This window comes from Gracilinanus agilis, chromosome 2 (genome assembly GCF_016433145.1).
Source record: "Gracilinanus agilis isolate LMUSP501 chromosome 2, AgileGrace, whole genome shotgun sequence".
NCBI classification, from domain to species: Eukaryota; Metazoa; Chordata; class Mammalia; order Didelphimorphia; family Didelphidae; genus Gracilinanus; species Gracilinanus agilis.
Genome location: NC_058131.1, coordinates 680,210,340 through 680,229,947, shown reverse-complemented (window position 1 = coordinate 680,229,947; position 19,608 = coordinate 680,210,340). Strand labels below are relative to the sequence as shown.

At 35.3% G+C, this 19,608-nt stretch overlaps 1 protein-coding gene across 1 annotated transcript in view; it reads left to right on the top strand.

Annotated features, from left to right (window-relative positions):
• The window catches only part of ARIH1 (ariadne RBR E3 ubiquitin protein ligase 1), an 83,302-nt gene that overhangs the window by 21,135 nt on the left and 42,559 nt on the right, over positions 1 to 19,608 (top strand). The window contains exon 2 of the mRNA XM_044659129.1: positions 19,187 to 19,254. Within this exon, the coding sequence (XP_044515064.1) occupies positions 19,187 to 19,254 (68 nt within the window). The remainder of the gene's footprint in view (positions 1 to 19,186; positions 19,255 to 19,608) is intronic.

Sequence of the window (19,608 nt, the reverse complement as noted above, 5' to 3'; positions counted from 1 at the left end):
TATGGATCTAAGTTTTTCTTTAAAAGATTGAATTCCCTGTTGTTTCTATGTGCCATTGTATTCTGAGTTTTTGATAACTTTTTTTTCCTAGTTTTAATTGTCTTTTAATCAAGATTCCCCATTTTCTAACCATTATGTATAACTTAAGAGTTTGGGGGGCGGGGTGGAAATTTGCCATTCTTGCAGAGTAATCTAGATTGAGAATGATTGAAAGCTAAAACTTAACAGATACAGCGCTGAACCTCCTTAACAAGACCCACTCCTGTCTCTCCTACAACTCTAAAATTACTTTTATCCTTTCTCAGCTTCAAGTGCCTTTTTGTACAATATAGATAATATGTGTAACTACAGCTATAAATACTATAAATGCTAATGGGTGTTGCTCTTATCTGGCTTCTTAATCTCTTAGGATGGAATTAAAATTAGTCCCTATGCTTCCGCTTTGTACTGCAGTTAGAGTAGTCTTTCTAAAGCTAGACCACAACTTTAATCCTGTTATTCCCTGACTCAACTGTTTTCCTATTGCCTATAGGATAAATTCCAAACTATTTCTTGATACAAATATTTTATCTTAGTCTAGCTGGTCTAATTATCACCTTCTGTACATAGAGCACTTTAATGTTGATTTATATTTGATATTCAGTGAATTTTTTCTTAAGAAAGCTATACAAAATAGTATACAGAAGGCCAGTCTTGACAAATCTTATGGCATCCCAACCTGCCCTCTGTTGCTTTTAGTATCAAATAAAAATTCCTGTTTTAAAACCGTTTATAATCTGGTTCCAGTCTCATTTCTCACTATATTCTTTCCTGCACTGTGCAATCTAAACTTCTAGTTATCATGAAGTTTCCTTATACTGGACTTTTGTCTTTCATCCTCATTGCCCTAATCATTCCGTAAGCCAAGAATGCCCTTTCTCTTTACTTTTGCATGTCAAATTCATTACCTCCTTCAAGATTTATTCCAAGAGTACCACATTATTTATATGTAATGAAAACTCCTGATTCCTCTTATATCCCCACTGCCAACCTTTCCCTAAACTCCCTGGCATTTATTTATTTATTGGTTGGTTCTAAATATCTTATATGTGCTTTCTCAAACTATTATGGAACAGAAGCTTCTTAAGAGTAAGAACTGGTACATTTTCGGTATTGTATCTTTAGGGACTGGCATATAGTAAGTGTTTGTTTAATAAATGCTTGCTGATGACCTAATTTTTGTCAACAATAGGTTACCTGGCCCTCACCATGTTCCTCATGCAAGATAACCTATCTGCTATGTCTGTTTATATTCCTTTCCTCAACCTCTCTTAGAATCACCAGTTTGCTTCCAAGCCAGGCTCTTGCATCACCTTCCATATGAGATTATTTTTCCCCCTAAAGACTGTTAATCCCTCTCCTCTTGCCAAATTATCTCGTATTGATGTTTTTTGTATATAGTTAGAGATGTACAGGTTGTCTTCACTGACAATGTGATCTACTTGAGTGCAGGGACTTCTTGCATTTATATTGTCTTTTTATCTCCAGAGTCTGGCACACTGAGTATTTGAGAAATCTTTTGGTATTTTGATTATTATAGGAAGCATCAAGTATAAATTCCTGCTTGCCTAAAAATTAACCTAAATTATGTTCTTCACTCTTTCCAACTTTATATCTCCCTATTTTCCCTCTTTCCTTTGTAGACATTAGCTTCACTATTTCCTACTTACACAAATTTCTATTTTAATACTTTCGTTTGTCTTTTACACCTTCTGCCTATCTAATCAATTCCTCTTTCACAATCCAGCTTTTAAGTTCTTCTGTGAATCCTGACTACTCCAAATTGATCACTTCTATCTCTGATCATGTAATATGGCTCAGTTAAAGCACAGTATTTTTTTTAAACCCTTATCTTCTGTCTTAGAATCAATAGTGCATATTGGTTCCAAGGCAGAAGAGTGGTCAGGGCTTAGGCAGTAGGAGTGAAGTGACTTGGCCTAGGTCACACAGCTAGGATGAGGCCGGTTTTGGAACCTAGGACCTCCTGTCTCTAGGCCTGACTCTAAATCCACCAAGCTACCCAACTGCCCCTAAAGCATAGTATTTTGAGGTCAGAATCTGGGTTCAAATTAATAAGTCATCACTTGAACATATACTTACCTAGGGGGGAAAATCACTCAACTCTTTTGAGCCTTCATTTCCTCATAGAGGGGTCCAGGGGCATTGGAGAATACCTTCCAATTCAGGAATACCAGTTTTGAAATCTACTATACCTTAAAAACGATTGACTATTCTTTCTCTTCTCAACGTATATTTTAATTCTCCTAACTCAATCAGATAGCGCCAAGAGCGCTCCTGCATTTTTGCTGAGCCTCAATAGCTATCTTGTTTTATTCCAATACTGCCTCCCTTTTCCTTTTCTCAAAAATAATATGCCCATGGCTTGTATACTCCACATAGGGCAATAGAAGAAGCTGGTGGTATAGCTAGGGCTAGACTCAGGAACATGAATAAAAATTCTCCCTCAGACACTTAATATCTGTCTAACTTTGAGCAAGTAACTTAACTTCTGTTTGCCTTAGTTTCCTCAACTGTCAAATGTGGGTGATAATAGTATCTATCTCTCAGGGTGATTGAGTTTCAAATAAAATATGTGTAAAAAGAACTGGCACCTCATAGGCTCTTTATAAATATTAATTCTTTGCACATGTGCTCTCTCTCCCCTCCCCCCATCCTTTTTATTATTTTGGAGAGTCTTGTTAATATAAAGGAGAGTCTTGTTAATATAAATATCTTTAACCTTTTTTTTTTCCTTCTCTAACTCTTGACTATTTATTTGCCTTAGGAAAATCTATAAATTCTTTTTGAGTAAAAAAAGATGCAAATCATTATTGACAGGCAAAAAAATGGTATTAGGGATTCACAGTCAAACAAAAATAGAAAAGAGTTCTGAAATCCTTGAATGTGTCACCTTTAGGGTCCCTTCCACAAATATCTCTAGAATCTACCTCATTTCCCACTACCACCACATACTCATTTGAACTCACTTTTTCACAAATATTATTTCCTACTCAGAAAGGGGGAGCATAGTGGAACAGTTGGTTACTGGTCACAAGATCCAAATCCCTGTGTCCGTGTCCTAATCCAGCCACTTCACTGCCCCTTCTTCAGATACATCACTTCATTACACTCAACCTCTCTGTCTTGATAGTGTTTTTAAGAGAAAAAGCACTTCATAAGCTGTTAGTTTGGCCTATTGAATTCCCTCCTCTCACTCTTTGCTGAAGTTCCAGAAATGTTGTCTACTTTTTTTTAATGCCGATTCCAATTATATTGTGGGTCAGATGTATTACCTTGGGAATTTAATCACACTTCTAGCCACAATTAGTGACATTTTCTCCTCGGGGAAACTATTCTGAATTCCAAACAACTAACTTGATAATGACACTTTTGGAACATAACCTATTTATGAAGGGAATTGTTGCAATAAACCTAATTTTCTTAGTAGATTTCATTGACTTATTCTTACTGCATATTTGGTGGCAGAGCTCTTAACCTTTTTTTATGAAATAGAAAATGAAAAATAATATTTATATAATAAGATCATTATAAGAGATCTTACTATTTTATGTATGTCTATATAATGGTGCCAACTTTACCTAACTACTTGTCTTATGTACCCATCCTCTGCTTTCTTCTGTGAATTTCTTTAATGTTTCATTGTTGCTCCTCTCCCACTTTTCCTTTCATCTACCTTATTTCCCTTCCTCATCACTCTCTCTTTGTGGCATGGGTATCCTCTCAAAAGATAGGCAGAGTTAGTGGCTTTTTGCTTATAGTTATAAATTGTTTTGCATAGAAACCAATTCTCATTTCTTCTAACAGTGCTTTAGTATGCCCGTTCTTATTTGACTTCTTCAGTAATTGTCATTTTCCTTTTCTTGACATCTTTGCCTGTTGCTGGTATGAGCTCTTGCTTTAGATGATTTATCTTTATAATATATTTCCCTACATAAGAGCTGGAGCTGGATTAGTACCAAAAAATAAACATTTGATTATAGGTATCATAACTTTAAAATGAAGAAAACCAAGCTTTGATGATATATAAGGCTTTATGAGAAAAACAAATGCTCAGAATTGAAGGCAAATGGATCTTTAAGCAAATAATGTAAAGTGTTCTGAATAACTTGTCCTGTGATTTCACAAACTATTATATCTGAGAACAAAGAATTCTTAGTATTAATTGTAAAAATTCATGAATCTTAAATGGCATCACCTAGTCCAAGCAATAGAGTGGTTCTTGTTAAGTTATTTTACCAGTAATAGAATAATATGTGCCTGTGACTCAAAATCAGTGGAATAATATATTATATATGGTCATTCTTTGAAGCTTCCCTTAACTTTTCTGAATAAATAACAAAGGAAATGAGGCTTAATAGACAACAGACTTTTAATTGTTTCTTTTGCATACTTAAATGATCATTAGTAAATTTCTGTTATTAATTGCAGACAGTAAAAAAGTCTTTTAATCTCTTAAGATGATCTGAGTGTGAGCTAGGGCTGACTGGAATGAGAAGATTCTAGTTTGTTTCTAGCTTAGTTGTTAAGCATTTGTTACAAGAATTCTTAATTATGTCACTGAAATCAAAGGTCCACTTCCCATTCCTTTAGGAAGTTAACATTACAGAACTATCAAAGTCAGTTTGGGTATAATTTTTAATTGGTGGGAAGTTTTTAGTTAGAGCCTCCTTAATTTACATATATCAGGGGAGGGATATATAAAATGTTTCTGACACTTTACCTATCCTAGGTTTAATGAAACATGTTGAACACATTAAAAGCACTCTCCCTGATAATGTTTCCAGTAGAACAATAACCATAGGAGTAATTTTAATGCTATGAATTTGCTCTGGGGTAAATGGTATTGGAGTTGTGTTTCACAGCTTTTACGGTGGGGTTTGAATCTAAATCAAATCTTACACCTTGTACCTGTCTAAGAGTTTCCATCCAAGCCCCTCTTTGCTATAATTAGAGCCTTTGTTCAGGTTCTGCTGCTTTTCACTTGGACTCTATGGCCTCCATTGGTCTCCTGCCTCATCTGACTCAGCTCCATCTTCCACTTAACTGTCAAAGTGGTTTTCCTAAAGCATAGGTCAGGCCCTGGTTCCATTCCCATCCCCCAACCCCCACCCCAAGTTCATAAATTCTAGTTGTTCCCTCTTGGCTTCTCTTGGCCCTTAAAGTCCTTCACCACCTGGCTCCAGCCTGTCTTTTCAGCCCTCTCCTATACTTTTATGATCCAACCAAAATGGCTTTCTCTTTGTTGCTAACCCAGTATTCAATTTCCTGCCCTGGCCATCCTCCAGCCTGAGAAAGCTCACTCCCATCATCCCCATCTTGTAGAATCACTGTTTCCTCTAAAACAGTACAACTCAAACATCACCTTCATGAAGCCTTCCCTAATTTTTCTCTCCTAACTTGCTCATGCCTCCTCCCTTCTCAACTATCTTTTATTTTCTTTTTCATATGTACTTGTTTTATTCTGTATGTATATACTTATCTTGCCTGTTAAGATGTCAGCTCCTTAATAGTAAGGATTATGTCATCATTTGTACTGGTAGCCCAGTAGCACAGAGCAGGCACCCAAATACATGTTGATTATGAAATGACTGGTCAATCTAGTAGAAGCTTGATTGCAATATTTTAAAAAGATTGTGAAATGGGAGAATATGAAGGAGGTCACATTAAGAGTAAAGACTATAGATATATAGCAAGAAAGATTGAGATAAGGAAGGTTGTATTAGAGAAAATTTTGAGTTATGGATCATAAATATAAAACACTTGTGTAATAGTCAAATGAAAGGGGGACAGCTAGGTAACAATAGAGAGCACTGGACCTGGAGTTAGGAGGACCTGTGTTCAAATCTAACATTAGGTACTACAGAGCTGTATGACCCTTGGTGAGTTACTTAACCCAATTACCTAGCCCTTGCCACCCTTTTCTTAGAATTGGTGCTAAGACAGAAGCAGAAGTTAAAGATGTTGTTGTGGTTGTGGTTGTTTTTGTGGTTGTTTGCAGAGTCAAATGAAGGTGTGTATGATATTAGAGGTCAGACGAGTTAGGAAGAGGACATGAGACCAAGGTTGTCAAGGAATCCCAATGTATTGAATGTCCCAATTATGGGGGAAAAGATTAAATGTAAGCCAAAGAGCAACTGAATAACCAGAAAAAAAGTAGGTGGGTAATAGCCAGAAGAGTTTGCCTCTGTTATGGAAGTTACTCAGTACTGAGTTAGAAACTGAATTCCCTGAGATTCTGAGTGCTCTTGGGGCACTGTACCATTAAGTCTCAGAGCTTTTATATCTGTTGTGCAGATGATTAGCAGTTGGATGGACAAGTGTTAGAACTGGCACATTAGCTCTTGTAACTTGAATAGACAATGAACTGGGCTTGGAATTCAGCAGAATAGCAGGTTTAAGTTAAAGGTCACTCAAAAGGCAAAAGAGAGGGGTATGTATTGGAGGTCAGCTGACTACTGTTATAAACAAGATGCACAACACAATAAAAGAATGTCAAAAGGAGAGTGATCTGTGGCCACAGAAAAAGGACCACTTATCTATTGAGATGACATAAAAACTCTCAGACAATCCTGTGCACCATTGTTGTAAAGGGCTTGGAGGAAGGCTTATGTCACCTGTCACCACAAAGTTGAGCCAATGCCTTAGTTCAGGAAAACAGATTTATTGTCATAGTTGTCACTGATTTGGGGTGTGGAATAATTATAATGAAAGATATATTTTTTTTGTTTTTGTTTTTTTAAACCCTTAACTTCTGCTGTGTATTGACTTATAGGTGGAAGATTGGTAAGGGTAGGCAATGGGGGTCAAGTGACTTGCCCAGGGTCACACAGCTGGGAAGTGTCTGAGGCCGGATTTGAACCTAGGACCTCCTATCTCTAGGCCTGGCTCTCAATCCACTGAGCTACCCAGCTGCCCCTGAAAGACATATCTTTAAGTATGCATAATATAACTCATGAAGACACTGAAGTGGTATTATAGCTATGGAGATATACTTGAGAAAATCCAGAACCTGGAGAAGGGAAAGGTTCGGTGGAAGAGCAGAAACACAGTGCTAGGATTATATTAAATTACTATGCCAGTAGGGAACAAGTGAATAATGAGTTTCATAGACTCTTCAGATCTTTTTGAAAGAGGTACCTCAGAGCAGTGGTGCCAAAACAAACAGATCCTGTGGGCCACGTGTTCACTATTTTCTAAGTTATACCGAATATTTATTTCCTGAAATATGTCCCATTTTAATTTGATTCTGCCATACTCAGTGGGCAGCAAGTTTTATATATCTCTCTCTTAGAGATCAGCTCAGCTCATCCGTCTTAGAATGTTGAGAAGAGGATTCTGCTCAAATCAGACATTTGATGTCCTTTCTAACTAAACAGTGTACTAAAATTGAGAGATACCTTACAGGATTTTGGAGTTAGGTGACAAAAATTAAAATACTGCCTGTAAAATCTGACCTTTTTTGCCTTCTAAAAATCAGTAACTTAAGTATTTGTTTGAAGGCAGAGGAGAGAGGGTATGGGCTAAGTAATTGGAGTTAAGTGACTCATCCTGGGTTCACACCACTAGCAAGTGTGTCTGGGGACCTCTGACCTGATTTTAAATGCCCCTCTTGTCTATACTTTGAATTTTTTTCCTCTTCACTTTTTTCATGCTATTATGTATATTTTATAATAATTCAAATAGCACACAGTTAATAGTAGATATCAAAGTAGTTAGTTACTCAGGAGATTTCCTTATATTACATGAAGTGTAGTTATTACCAGGGGATAGCAGTAGACCTGTTTCTGTCTATATTAAGATCATATCACCAACTCTGTCAGTTATCAGAAAAACATTGAGACACCTTTCCCCTCTGCTGGCTTGTCTTTTATTAATGTGAGAAAAAAAACTTGCTGAAGTTTACAGTGGATATGTGTATTTTCCATTGAAAATGTTTAATGCTTCAAAACTCAAAAATGCTAGATGTGTGTTATTTATTTTAATTGTGTCTCCGCTTAGTACTCATAGCTCCACTTAACATTGGTTTTGCCTTATGGCAATATGAACATTTGTCCTTGGTTATTTTTTAAGGAGTTGCATTGATAAAGGAGATAAAGTTTTAAAGTATAAAGTGTTTATACTTTAAAGTTGCCAATTTGGAGTCCACACTGGAAAACAGTTATAATAATTTTAAGAAATTGAAAGGTGACAGAGATGCAAAGTCCTGAACAAGTAGTCATTTGAGACAAAGCTACCAGTTGGCATAAATCCAGTGTCATGAAATTATTTTAAGGAGAGAAAGTTACCTTGTAATAGATGCAGTATTTTCAGTTTATTATATTTGTTGTTTGAATCAACTTCATGTGAAAGTGGTGAAATGACTGCTAAATGAGAGTACTAAAGGAAAGTTTCTGGTATTGACTAATAATAATAACAGTTCACACTGGGCATTTACTTGAATGAAAGTTTGCAAATGCTTTAGGTACTTTAACTCACCCTAATTGCAGTACTTCCGAATTTTGATGTTAACAAAGAAGAAGATCTATGTGCATCATTTTCTTTTTAGTATTAAAAATGTTCTAAATAAGGAAAATAGAAGTTGTTTTATCCTATTAATGTTGAAAGTAACTTGTGATTCCTTAGACCATTAGCCTAAAATTGCTTCAAAAGTACTGCAACTAAAATTAGATTATTAAACCCCTTAATTTATAAGTGTTACTGTTTCTATTTAAAGACAGGTAATATTCATAAAGCAAGACAACCTGTATCTGTAAACTTAATAGTCTTTTTATTTTTGGTCTAGTATAGAGATAGTTTTTGAACCATACAATACAGGTAGACCCCGTTTGTACCCTTAACATACCCTAATTTTATTTTTATCAAGTCTGTCAATCTGACCTCTGCCGCTGTGGCCCATTGACCTGTCCATCTGTCTGTTACAGTGCTTAATGGGTACTTCCAGAAGTGTGAATTCAGTGATGCAAAGGACAGGCGGGCTGCAGCAGCAAAGGTAGGACAGAACCATTCCAAAGACAAGTCATTATTAAGGAACCATCTCTTATATTGATTGGCAGCCAGGACACAATTATTCAGGAATATATGTCCTGTAAATCTTTAGGGAAGTCTTTTTTTTGTTTGGTTGGGGTTTTTTTTTGTTTTGTTTTGTTTTTTATTTTTGTTTTTTAGCAAATCTGTACTTATATGAAAAGCACTGTTCTCATGCCAGAGACATACTTAGAATTTCATTGGAAAAATAATTTAGCATTTAATGAAAACACTGATGAAAATGTAATATTATCTAGAAAAGCCTTTATGGTATTTTCCTGATAGTCCTAGAAACTTGGCTGAATCTAAAATTCAAACCTTAGTGAAAGAAAAAGGCAACAACCACCAGACATACATTGAAGACCTTTTCTTAAATAGTTAAGTGAACTCAAAGCAAATGTAATAACTAGAATAATATGAGATAGAGTAAAATGTCTGGACTTTCTGAATAAATCTGTAGTTTAGAATTTTTACTATATTAGGAGTCAAGCATTTTGAAGTTTTAGATAATCCCTGCTTAAACAAGTTTTCAGGGCTAGTAAGGGTCCTGAAGTCAAGTCCAGCTCCCATATTTTACCGAAAAGGAAAAGGAAGCTGTGAAAAGTGAGGGTCACCTGAGTTGGACCAGTGAGCAGAGAGATCCAGGCAGGGGTCCAGACCAAGCCCTCTGGTTCAAGGTCTCTATCACATTTCCCAGAGGAGTTTTTATTTTTAAAAGGACATTAGAGGGTAAAACAAAGATGAAGCCATTAATAGTGTTATCTTAGTTTCTGCAACATTTCCCACCCTTAGAAAATTCAAGTGTTATTAGTTACTTTTATTTTCTCTATCATTTTAACCTTGTTCACCTCCTTAAGCTCAAAACTATATTTTTCATTGCATTATGGATCAAGGATGAGATAAGACAGTTATATTTTAAAGTTGTCTTTTCCACTTATCCAAGACTTTTTACTGCTCTTTTCTACTCCTGCCTTTCCACTGTTAAGAAGCCCAACCTTTCCATTCTAACTCTAGACTTTTCCCCTTTTCTGTAATGAATGATTAAAAACTACTTACTCTTCAGATAAACATATTTTTCTAGGCTTTGCTGAAATTTCCCACTCTTTTTATATTGATATGTTGAACTCAGCACATTTTGACCACCTAAATGGCTTGTAATTTTGTAGATTTTATTATTGATTCATCTTTAATGATTTTCATATCACCTATTTAAATGTACTAAATTCAAAACTTAGAGAAAGGAAAAGACTAGATTTCTCTAACTTGGTATATAAAGCCCAACTTCAAGGTGTTGGTAAGGATCCTTTCTCACCTTGATGCGCAGGCCTAAGGAAAGGGACATTACAGTGTCATCAACTAAAACCTCAGCATAAGGAGGTCAATGGGCCTTTATAGCTTAAAACATCTTATTCCTGGTTCCTTTGGGAGACTCAAATGTATTTCTTTACTTTTTTGTTTTAAAATCCATACCTTCTCTCTTAGAATCAATACTAAGTGTGGGTTCCAGGGCGGAAGAGTGGTGAGGGCTAGGCAGTTGGGACTAAATGTCTGAGACTCATTTCTAGGCTCAGCTTTCTATCTAGAGAGCCAATGGAATATTGACGTATTTTAAATGAATGCTATAGCCTTATACCTAAACTCTAAACCTTTCTTAGTCTTTAGTACTAGAACAGAGGTTTTTATCATCATCTTGAGGTAAGTAAATTGGATGTGGGAAGCCTGAATGCTAGTGTTTCCTTCAGCTACAGTCTTAGCAGTGCAATCTTAGGAAAGTCATATCCACTCAGCCCATTTCATCTCCAAAATGACCTTTATGTTTTCAGAGATCTAAGTAGTATCATTATTACAAGCATTTCATGGTTTTGTAGGTCCAGTTCCTCATTTGATCCAATTAACCCTTGTGTAGGAAATATGGTAGAATCTCCATTTTGTTAGTGGAGGCCTGAGGCACAGAGAACCAGACTTGTCCACAGGGTTGTGTACATCTCAGAATCTATCAATACACTAAAATGATTCTGTACTTTGGAAGATTTTTTAAAACATTGCCCAGGAAAACTTGTTTTCTTTTTAAGTTATGTTTGGTACAATAACTTATTTTTCCCAATTTAAGTGTGTATTTCATAAGAGAAGGCACATGCTATGCAGTTTGAAACACTGTCTTATTTTGAAATTGATTTTGTAGCTAGCTACATTCAGAAAAGAAATGTAACTATTTTCTTCATTAGGGATGAAAAATATGTAATATCATTAGTTTAAAGAAAAATGTTGATTATGCTGTTTTTTTTCCCTAAGTGAAAAAAACCAGATATTGACCATTGTAAGTATGTTAAGAAATTGAGTCGGATTTAGTTAGGGGATGAGACATTAGTTTACATTTTTATGACCGTCTGAGGTTGCAAAGTGCTTTCTCCCCAGTATCCTTTTTGATCCTCCTTTTCTCAACACCTAAGGCTGTTTTCCTTGCCTGCTTCCACTTCTAACACCAACACTATTCTTAAAAGGATCAGACCTGTTTTTTCTACTCATTCTGTTATACGGAGTTTTAAATATAAGTTGACTGGTAAAGTTGATGCAACAATATTAATATTGGTCTAGACAATATCCTTTTTATAAGAATTTTTTCTCTTTGTATCAGAATTTCCTTATTGACAGTTTTCTATTCTTCCTAGGCTGGTGGACTTTAAACAGTTTTAGTTTGTGGCATTCTAACTATCCTTTCTTTGACCTCATATATAAGTAGGTGTCATACACACATATATGCATATATGTGAATATAAAATATCACTCTTTCCCAGTAATTGCAGAAATGATTCAGACTTGGGAGGAACCTAGAAAAGGCCCTTTTACATAATTCGTCTTATCATTTACAGATGAGGATTTGAGACCAAACAACTCTTTACATTGTACTGTAAGGTGCCTACTTTTCCTTTCTTTGAATCAATAATTATTAAGATGAATAATTATAGAAAAGACAGTATGATAGAATTTGCATCAAAGTAGCAATTTCTTCTCAATATTGATATTCTAAACAGTTTGACTACTATAGTTTCCCAGGGCAGTGCTTCCTAAACTTTTCTATTATTATAATATATATAATATATAATATTGTATATATTATTATGCCCTTTTTAAGGGCATATTTTTTGCACATGATAGTATTTATACTACTAATGAATTGTAAAATATAAATTCGTTTAAGAGCTTTACAGAATTCATAATAGCTTGTCATTATACACTTTCTCAACACCAGTATCCATATATCCTGATTAAAATAGTAACATGTATAAGTCATTTTTAAGTTTGCAGATGGATATTGTTTGTCTTCTTTAAGGGTCCCCTGCCCTTTTATTCACTAACTATGAACCTGAAGGTCTATAACCCACAGGTTGGGAACCAATTTGTTGAAATCTTTTTTTTTTTTTTTTTTTTTTTTTAAGTAACTTTTTTTTTTTTCCCCAATAAAATTTTAGGGGGCAGCTGGGTGATTCAGTGGGTTGAGAGCCAGGCCTTGAGACAGGTCCTAGGTTCACATCAGATACTTCCTAGCTGTGTGATCCTGGGCAAGTCATTGCCTAGCTGACCACTCTTCTGCCCTGGAACCAATATGCAGTATTGATTCTAAGACAGAAGGTAAGGATTAAAAAAAAGAAGGAAGAAAGAAATTTTAAATGTTTTCCCTAAAATCATTTATCACTCTATACTTTTAATCATTCTCTTTTTCTGATTCCTGTTCCTTTTCATCCTCAAGTCTAAAACTGAGGCCATTTCCTTAAGATTCTGTACTTGGTATTTCCCCCAAGTTTTATATTGGTTCCCATAGCTCTGCCATTGATTCAAATCAGTTTCTATAGCTGTAGAAGTTTCAACACTGTATCTCCTGCCCGCTGTTCCTGGATCACCTCAAAATCAACATGGTAGAAACTGACCGGAATCAATTTCTCCCTTTAACATCTGCTGAAACATTTCCTCTAGGCTTGACATTCTCATGTCCCTTCTTTTGACCTCTCAGTGCAAATAACTGAAGTCCTACTGACTTTATTTCAGCAATATTTCTTGTCTTTTTCATTATTTGTCCTATAATTTATAATCCTGTAATTTAGGCACTTTACTCTTACCTCCTTGCTTCTAATCTCTCTCCAAATCATCCTTCTTAACCAAGGTCGAACTATCTCTGTGTATATGTCTGAATAATATATGTTTTATTTATTTATAAGTGAGTATATGTATAATAGAACATTCATTTATTTTGGGTGCACAGTTGTGATAACAGTATGAAGTGATTCTCCACTCTCTCACCAGTACAACATCCTACCTGGATTTAAGAACCTTCACTTTGGAAGTCAAGAAACAAATCAAAAAATATTTACCAATGTCAAGCACTGTACTAAATTCTGGGAATAGAATACAAGCAGAAAGATATTCCTAGCCCTCAAGAAACAATACACAATCTAATGATACTATTAACCACACCACTTAAAGGAAGACTGTTGCTCAATTTACTCACAGATCCTGTACTTTAGTTAAGTCCCTCATTATCCCTTCTTAACAATAGCTTCCTAATTGTTCTTCCAGCCTCAAGTGCCTGCCTTTTCAATCCATCCTCCAAATAGCTGCAAAAGCGATATTTCTGAATTAAGACCTGTAGGTCTAAATGAAACACTCCACTCTTGATAAACACCAGTGATTGCTCTTCACAGATGAGTTACAACCCACCTTTCCTGCTTTACTACATACATCAGTCTGCAGCTCAGCCCAAATGACTTTTCTTGCTGTTTATTAAATAGTAATCCCTTTCCCGGCCTTGTTATTTCCTCATTCAAAATTTCCACTTCATAGAATTCCCAGTTTACTTTAGAACAAGTTTTTTTGTTTTTATTTTAACATCTCCCTAATCTTCCCCCCCCCCCCCCCAATACTTTTCCCTCTCCCTCTTTTGAGAACCACAAATAACAAATAATTTTTAAAGGAAAAAATAATCATAACTGTTCCTGGCCATCACTTGTGGACCTTCCATCTCTGCCAACAGGTCAGGTGGTAATATCTTCTCATATCTTTTAAGCCATGCTAGTTCTTTGTAATTTTGCCACACACTTTTGATTTTACTTTAGTTGTTCTTTCCATGTTTGTTGTTTTCTTGGTGCTCTTTACTTTGCATCATTTCATGTAGATCCATGTTTCTTCCATATGTGCATCATATTTCATGTTCTTACAGCACATCCTTTTACATATAGGTATACATTGTTTTCCCCCAGCAAATAGAGTGTTAGTTCTTTGAAGGCCACTGAATTAGCTTTATTTTTATCTTTTTCTCCACTTCACTACTTAAAGTAGTTTTGATGATTGATGAAAGTATCAGGAAATTTTTCATCACAATTAGAGCTATGAAAAAGCAGATTCCTTGTATTTGAAGTCTTTAGACAAAGACTGGTAGATAATTTTTTGTCCTTTGGGTTGTGGAGGAAATTCTTGTTCGGCTAAGAGCTCATCTTTGCATTTTCCTTTAGACATTCTACCTGTAATGTTCTATTAGTTCTTCACAGCCTGGCATTAGTGGATAACAGTGCTAGACTTAGACCTAATTTCAAATGTTGTCTGTAACACCATGACCATTGACAAGTCACTCAACATTTGTGAGCCTCTGTTCTCCTTACCTATAAAATGGAAGTAATATGAATATTTTAACTAATGTTACAATTTATTCTTTTTTGGTAAATTTGCTTCCTACTAACTGGGTAATATGAATGCAGAGTCAGTATTTAGTCCTTACTCTGACCTAAGACATTCTTCTTGTTAATGCTAAAGAAAGTCACCAGTATTGGCATCTGACTTACCATGATTGCACTGTTTTTTAATATATATATATATTTTTTACTTTAGTGCTTTATTGAAAATATAATAGTGGTGTAAAGCAAGTCTCTAAAGAATTACTTCTGAAGACAGATCAGAACTTTGTTCATCTCCTGCAATATAAATCCTTTCTGGACAAATGCTTATCAATACTAAAATATTCTGATTGATTTTATCTGTTTACTTGGTCATGTTAAAGTATCATTAGATTTTTTTTTAAGTATTTGTCTGGGGCAACTGGGTAGCTCAGTGGATTGAGAGCCAGGCCTAGAGGCAGGAGATCCTAGGTTCAAATCTGGCCTCAGACATTTCCCAGCTGTGTGACCCTGGGCAAGTCATTTGACCCCCATTGCCTAATCCACAGTATTGACTCCAAGACAGAAGGTAAGGGTTTAAAAAAAAAAGTATCTGTCCAAAGTAAATTCGTTTACTAACAATTGTTTAGTAAATGAAATAGACTGTTGTTATTCTTAAAATTAGTATCTGCGGATATTATCTGGCTGCCTACACAACTGTCTGCTGCAAATACTCAGGAAAAGTAAATGAAGGTCGAATATCTTTTTCTTTACCTGGATTGTGTTATTTAATTGTGCCTCAACAGTGAGACCCTGTGGAGTCTGTTATTTTCCTTGACATGGGAAGATTTAGAGAAGGTAAAGGAAATGCTATGAATAGAGTTGCTGAAAGCATCAACATAAGAGAATTGTATGTGAAGTTCCTTTTTGAAAACTCTAGGAATTCTCTGAAAGGAGAATGATAACTTACTGACTTCAAGTTACATTGAAGTGTGATACATTGAAGTTTTCTTCCCTTTTCTTAATTTTGCAAGATTCTCACTTCATAGCACCCTCAATACTAAACTACTTAAAGTATAATGTGATGGAAAGAGAAGTGAATTTGGAATCAGAACAAGCTTTAAAGTATTCTTCTTTGAAGGTGTGACCTTGGGCAGATTCATCCAACTTCTGAGGCCCGAATTTTATAATCTGTAAAATAAGAAGTTGACAGAGAGCTCTTTCTCAAAAAAAAAAAAAATAACATTAAAAGAGCAGTTAATTCTGTTGTCGAAGGAATTATTCAATAAGATTCTTATTACACTAAATATGTAGGGGAAAGGTGAGAAGGGTGGAAACAAGAGCATTCCATATTTATTAAATGGACATAAAAGCTTCTGATATAGAGTTTGGGTAATTTTTCATCATTAACTCTCTAAAGTGTACATTAAAATTGTTTTTTTCTTAATGAAATACTGTGCTATGAAACTAGAAACAGACTAACTAGTAAATCTCCAAGAGAAAAGCTTACTTGAGGAGGGGTAGGGTGGGAGGAATGAAAGTAAAAGCCTTCATTCCTCTTTACTCGAAATTCATTATTTATTTGTTTGTTTGTTTATTTTTGGTATGAGAGCTTGGCTGTCCAGGGTGCTGAGAATAAAGGGGGTAATTTAGCTAGGAATGATAATAAAAATGAATATTGATATAGCACTTTCCTCACCACATAGCAAAAAGGTTTCCTAGTGTTCTTTCTGCTATACTGGACTAATTCTCATCTTTTTAATGCCCTCTGCTACTTTACAGGTAATAGAAATGAAAAATGATATGGATCAGTCCCAAAGGAAAACCTTTAGTATGAGTTTTTATAAATTTTTCTTTAGGAAATTTGTCATGCAGAGCATTACAATACTGGTAGTATGAATCACCTTCAGGAACATGGAAACAAAGGTCCTCTTCTCAGTAGTATTATTTTATGGAATGATATTTAGTATTAAGTTAGAAATCCTGGGTTTCTACCACTAGCAAGATGAGTAGCTTAATTGTCAAATCCAAATGACTCTTTAATCCTTACTAATAACTTAAGACATCATTTATCCCTTTCTAGTCTTCCCTATGCCTTCAGAGACACCATACTCTTACCTTTTTCCTATATTGGTTTACATTCCCTTCTATCTACTCTCTGGTTCTTCATCCTCTTCTATAGATACCTGTAGATAATGATATATTCCCCAAGGGACATGTCTTTAGGTTTTTTCCTCTTCACTTGGTTTCAACTAAGGCACAAGTAATGGTCAAATTTTTGCCTCTTATCCTTGTTTCTCTCAGCTATTGGATAGCTCCAGTAATTTCACATCTTCATGTAGTCTTGCCCTTCCTATAATGACTTTAAACTCCTAAATTTTCTCATAATTGAGTTCATCTCTCCCTAAAATTATTTCATGAGACTTAGGAATTTTTTTTTTTTTTGACTGAGCATGAAATGAGGAAATGGGCTTTCCCTCATTTTCATAGCCTCCTGTCTGTCTCCTCTGGCTTCCAATTTCTTCTACGGTAAAATAACTCCTCCCCTCGCATCTAAAACCTCTTCAGCCTGACTCCAACCTATCTTTACAGCTTCATTGGACTTCATTCATTCTCTCTGGTGATGTCCCATCCTTATAGACCAAACTGGCCTTCTCTCTGCCCAAATGCTCTTATCTAGTCTCACCTTATTTTTGCACTGGGCCACGTGTCTGGGATGCACTCCTTTCTTGTTTCTATCTTAGTCTTCCTTTTCCTTTAAGATGCAGCTCAAGCACCATCATGTTGATGAAAGCCATTCCTGTTCCTGCTCTCCTCCCTCCTCAGCTATTGTTGGTTTGTGTGTATACCTTGTTTCAAAAGTCTTAACTACTGTTTTAAACCCTCATGAACTTGAAACTGTGCTTTAAGACTTTGCGGGGCATCTCCTCTTTGTATTTACTTTATATTTGGGCGGGTGATGGTGGCCGTGTGTTTGATGTGATTGTCATTCATTGTATTTATATAACTCCAATGCCTTAAAATAATGACTGGCATATTATATAGTAGGCACTTAAATTTTTTTTTGATCTGTCATGTAAATATTTTCTTTAGATTCCCCTGTGCTTAATTTTTACCCCCTTAAGTAGTTTTCTCTTCAGCTCTTTCCTCCTTTCAAAATGTTCTTTTAATCCATTCTTTTTATACTGATGCCCTGATAATAATTTACTAATGTATGAGTTGGATATTACCCTTGTTTTACCTATCCAACCAAATCCAAAGTCCTTTAAAGGCTTACCCTCACAATCAGCCTGCACCCTACCTTACCAGTTTTGTCTCATGTTATCCTGTTCCAGATTACTTGTTGTTCTACCCAAACAGGAGTTTCACCACCAAATGCATACTTTCATCATACTTCTTTGCTTTGCTCACTGTCTATGTCTGAAATGAATGCCTTTCCCTCTGTGCTTGTTGTATTCCTACTGTCATTTAAAACCCAATTCATTTTACCACTTTCCTTGAGAACCTTTGTGTCTTCATCTCTTAATATTTTCAGTTTTGTGAATTAGCAAGCTAAGCAAAGTTGTGCAAAGACACAAATTTAGTTCATGGTGCTTTCATCATGGTGATAGATGGGTTACTAGAACGTTGAAGTTATTCCATGGTAGAAAATGGCCTCTCCTTTGGTCCCTATCACTCTTTGCCTTTTTTATGCTACTCTGCCTACATGTCTTAGTCTTCTCCCTAGTAGAAGATAGACTACTTGGCTACTGGAGACAATAATTTTTATTTTTGTAGACACTGTTCTTTACCTGTATGAAAAGATACTTAATATGTGTTTGTTGCTATTGGCCGTATTCTTTGCTTGTAGTAATATATCAGTATGATTTTTATGTGTAAAATAATTACCTTGATCTTCCTCTTTTGTTGCACATTTCTGAACGATATAATTTTAACTTTGATTTACCATAAAAAATACAATGCATTCAGTTGTAACTTATTAGAATTAAAATTGATCATGGAACATTCTAAAACAAATTTCAATTAACAAGCATTTAATAAGTGCCTGTTAATGTTTGAATTTTTTTAAGTGCTGCTTGAATTTAGTAAGATAATTTTCCAAGTAGGCAAAATCTGGAATCAGCTTCAGTCTTTTCTCTACAATAATGCACAGTTATTTTGTTTTTTCCCTGCTTGATATTATGATCAAGAGTCTAGATCCTTGATATTAGGGACTATTCTTATCTAAATTGTGTACCTCAAAGTCTGGAAGGGAAGCAAGGATACATTTCTGGAAAAGAAAGGGGAAGTTCTGTTAGGATACTTCTCTTCAGTACTTATTCATTCATTGAGCTTTTATTACATACCTTCTATGTGCCAACTACTGTGCTAGTCACAAGGGATGCAAAGACATTCAGCAAGAGTTCACTGAATGTCATTGAAATGGTATTACTCTAATGTGACTTCTTTCCCTCCTTTAGAATCCAGCAACTATCACAAGAATACTCCTTAGCCATTTCAATTGGGATAAAGAGAAGCTGATGGAAAGGTAAGATACCATATTGACAGCTTTGTGACTACAAATAAGGGGAAAATAATATAGGGAAGAAAGACTGTTGTGGATCTAAACAGTATGCTTAAACTGTTGCATGGTAGCCCCTATGACTTCTTTAAAAAGTGTGAAAATTTTATAAAGCTGAAGTTCAGTCAGAAGGGAGACATCTAGTTCAACCTTTATAAAACCAATAATCTCTACTCCATCCTCAATAAATGGTAATCTTTACTCATTTTGAAGACCCTACCCCTTAATGATTAGGGACTGTTTTCACCATTTTCTTCCCTCAATTTAAAGAACTTGTTTTTGATAGACTAGTTTATTTTAAATTAGATTCTTCCCCCCCCC